The sequence below is a fragment of the Herpailurus yagouaroundi genome, unplaced genomic scaffold, assembly GCF_014898765.1.
Source record: "Herpailurus yagouaroundi ecotype Mexico unplaced genomic scaffold, PumYag 60676, whole genome shotgun sequence".
NCBI lineage: Eukaryota > Metazoa > Chordata > Mammalia > Carnivora > Felidae > Herpailurus > Herpailurus yagouaroundi.
The window spans coordinates 390-3,846 of NW_024415481.1; the positions used below are offsets into that span (position 1 = coordinate 390).

The window sequence follows — 3,457 nt, forward strand, 5'->3', positions numbered from 1 at the left end:
AAACATCTTGGTTACAACATTTAAAATTTCAACATGACTGGGTTTTAGGTCATTTCTAACTGCAGTAAGGGTTTCCTTCATGTCTCCTATGCTTTCCTCTAGCACAGCAAGTATCCTTATGATAGTTGTTAAAAATTCTTTTTCCTTGTGAGAGTTTTTAGAAATTCTGTTTGAGGCATATTAGTTATATGTGCTTTAATAATATCCCTGGCAATGACCTTTTATCGTTTTTTCTTTTGGGATGAATTCCTCCATCATGGTGTATGTCTATATCTCTGATTTCTTAAGTGTTTTAGAAAATCCTGTTTTGTTTTCTGCTTCTAGAGTAGTGTCTTTATTGAGAAGTGTTCAATTGCTGTTGCGGGCTTGACGCTTTAGGAAGCATTTGTTGCATATTCTGTGTGCACTGTGCTGTCGTGTATTGGCTGCTCTGTCCCTCAGCTAAGCCCTCTGCAGAGTTTCTCCTTGCCTTCGTTGATGAGTGTTTAGACATTGTCCACAATGTTGTGAGTTTTAACTAGGTGAGTTTGTTCTGCCTGTTACAAGAGGCTAATTCCTATTTCCCCTAGAGGTGAAGCTATGCCTCACTATATGGCCAGTAGACTTGGTGCCTTTGGGGGTATATGTCGTCTTTTGATGGAGGGGCGCGGTGCTGATCTGGGTTTCCAGGCCCTCTTTCTCTAGTAAGGAAGCACCTGAGGAAGGCAAGCGGGGGTATAGCTTGGTGTCAGTGGCTCAGCTTCTACTGGGAGGTTCTGTGTTGCTCACTGAATTCTGTCCATGCTGATTGGTGGGAGGAAATATTGGTATCAGCTCCCTATCTAGTCCCTTGAGTTGGAGTTCCCAGCCTCCCCTGTTCAGGAAGCCCTCCCACAGAGAGAACAATCTCTACCTGTGGGTCCCAGGCTTCCATCAAAACCCTGCCTTCACCCTGTCTATGTCCAAACCATTGGCCGACCTGGTGGCACAGGGCTCTTATGTTTTATCTCAGGAGCTCTAGCTGGGTTTGAAAACTCCAAATTATATGAACTCAATATGACTGGGGCCCCACTGATCTAGGAGAGGGTCTTGCTGTGCTGTGCCTGGAGCTAGTTATCCCAGGAGGGCAGTTGCATGAACACTAGGGGCTTGGAGTTCATGATGAGGAAGAACATGAAGGCAGCATTCAGTTAGCTGCTCTCAACAGAGGCTTCTATGCTAATGACCAGGGCAGTGCAATGGTGCCTGTCAGCTCTCCTGCCCCACGAGAGGCAATACACCCTTTACGAAATGCACCCTGAGAAGGGAACTGTCTCTCCCCAAGTCGCCCAGGGGATTCTCAGACCACAATGTCCCCTATGCGACTCTGCCCTCCTTCTCCACCGAAGCACAGCTATGCCCACCAGGCTCCGTGCCAGTCATGACATGGACTTCTAAATCTTCAGTCTTTGAACTGCACATTTACAGGAGGTTGACTTGTCATGATTACCTTTATGTGTCATCTTGACTGCATCATGGGTGCCCAGACTCCCCACTGTTTCTGTGGATGTCTGTGATGTGTTCCAGAAGAGACTGGCATTTCTATCCAAAGTTTCTGTCTGTCTGGGCATGACCCATTCCATTAAGGTTCTGAATAGAAACTGATGCAGAGGGAGGAGGAATTCCCTCAGTTTTACTTCCCATGTGCCTGTTTGAATTGGAACATTGGTCTCCTTTGGCCCTTGTTCTGAGAGTTACATCATCAGCTCTTCACGTTTGAGACTAGAAACTAGTTCAGAATCAGATGAGAATTACACCACTGGTTTTCCTGGGTCTCCAGCATGTGAGAGTGGAATGTGGGGGTTTATCAATGTATTTAGTCATGGAAACCAATGTGCTTTGGTTTCTGTTCCTTGGGAGAATCCTGACTAATACATGGAGATGAATTATCTCTTCTTTAGAGGAATTGGATAAAGCTGTAGCTCATTTAAAGTCCTGAGTAGCAAGTGCCAGGAGGGAAGTGTCACACTGTTGGGACAAGTGCTGGGTGAAGATAATGGGGGTCTGGGGGATCCTGTAGTCCTGGATTCACAGTGAATGCCTCTGGGACTCCTGTTAAGGTTCAGCTGTTGTGTGTCAGGAAATCTACAATTCATTCATACTGAGTGACAGGAGAAAGCAATGCAAACAACTGTGTCTTTGTGCATGTTAGGGTACTTGTCCTATGACAATACAGTTGCTAATTCAGAGAGTTAATAAACACAGAACCCTGTGACGATAGGAACCCTAGAGAAACTGCTATGTGGAAAGGAAGCCCCAGACCTTGACAGGAAACCTGCCTGTAACCTCCATCTGCACCTGCTCCTGGGAACACAAACCAGAGTTGTGCATAGTGTGCGCCCCCTGGTGGTGCTGATCCCCTCCTGCAGGGAGGTTTGTGTGTGGGCTCCCAGTGAGGTCCGCTCACCATGTCTCTTGCACAGTAATATGTAGCCGTGTCCTCGGTCTTCAGGCTGTTCATCTGCAGATACAGCGTGTTCTTGGCCTTGTCTCTGGAGATGGTGAATCGACCCTTCACGGAGTCTGTGTAGCTTGTGCTACTTCCATCATCATAAATGCGTGCGACCCACTGCAGCCCCTTTCCTGGAGCCTGGCGAACCCAGTTCATGTAGTAGCTACTGAATGTGAATCCAGAGGCCACACAGGTGAGTCTCAGGGACCCCCCAGGCTTCACCAGGTCTCCCCCAGACTCCATCAGCTGCACGTCACACTGGACACCTGCAGACACAAGACATTTTGGTCAGGAAACTGTCACACATCCACTGTTTCACTCATATCCATTCACAGACTCAGTGTCCCTCATTCACCATGAATTACCTTTTAAAAGAGCAACAAGGAAAACCCAGCCAAGCACTGCATGGTGATGTGTCTATTCTCTGTGCTGATCACAGAATGGGGACCCCTGGGACTCCTGGGGCTGGGGCTCCTCTCCCAGCTACAGGGTTGGGGCTGGACTGGTTTAATCAGCACAGGGAGGGCCTTATTTGCATATCTTCTGACTATATATCAGGCTCCAGACTTAGATTTGTTTCAAATTTAAAACCATTGTTTGAGAGGCACTTCTAGATCACTTCTTGCAGAAGGCGCGGTGATAATTCTAATCTGTGAACACAGTTATCTTTTCATCTGTGTGTCATTTTACATGCCTTTCTCCCAGCAGGTCATGTTTGGTATGTTATTTTACTTTTTAGTGAAATTTGAACCTAACTACTTTATTTTGCGCCATATAATTGTAATGTGTGTTTAGTTTTGTGTGACAGATAGAGAGAAGGAGAGAGAGATCAGAGAGAGAGAAGGGGACAGAGAATCCCAAGCAGGCTCTGCACAATCATTGCAGACCCTGCCTTAGAATTAAACTCAGGAACCATGAGATCATGACCTGAGGCAAAATCAACAGTAGGCACTTCACGGATTGAACCACACAGGTGCTCCATTTTGT

The 3,457-nt window shown here is 46.6% G+C and overlaps 1 gene segment (V, D, J or C); it reads right to left on the minus strand.

The window, feature by feature from the left end:
• Positions 1–2,243: 2,243 nt before the first annotated feature.
• On the minus strand, positions 2,244–2,871 carry LOC121024187 (immunoglobulin heavy variable 3-74-like; the record flags this gene model as incomplete). The annotated part of the segment is given in 2 exon segments: positions 2,244–2,736; positions 2,836–2,871. Coding segments are annotated over 2 exon segments (529 nt in total), but the record flags the coding sequence as incomplete, so codon positions are not given.
• Between the last annotated feature and the right edge of the window lie 586 nt (positions 2,872–3,457).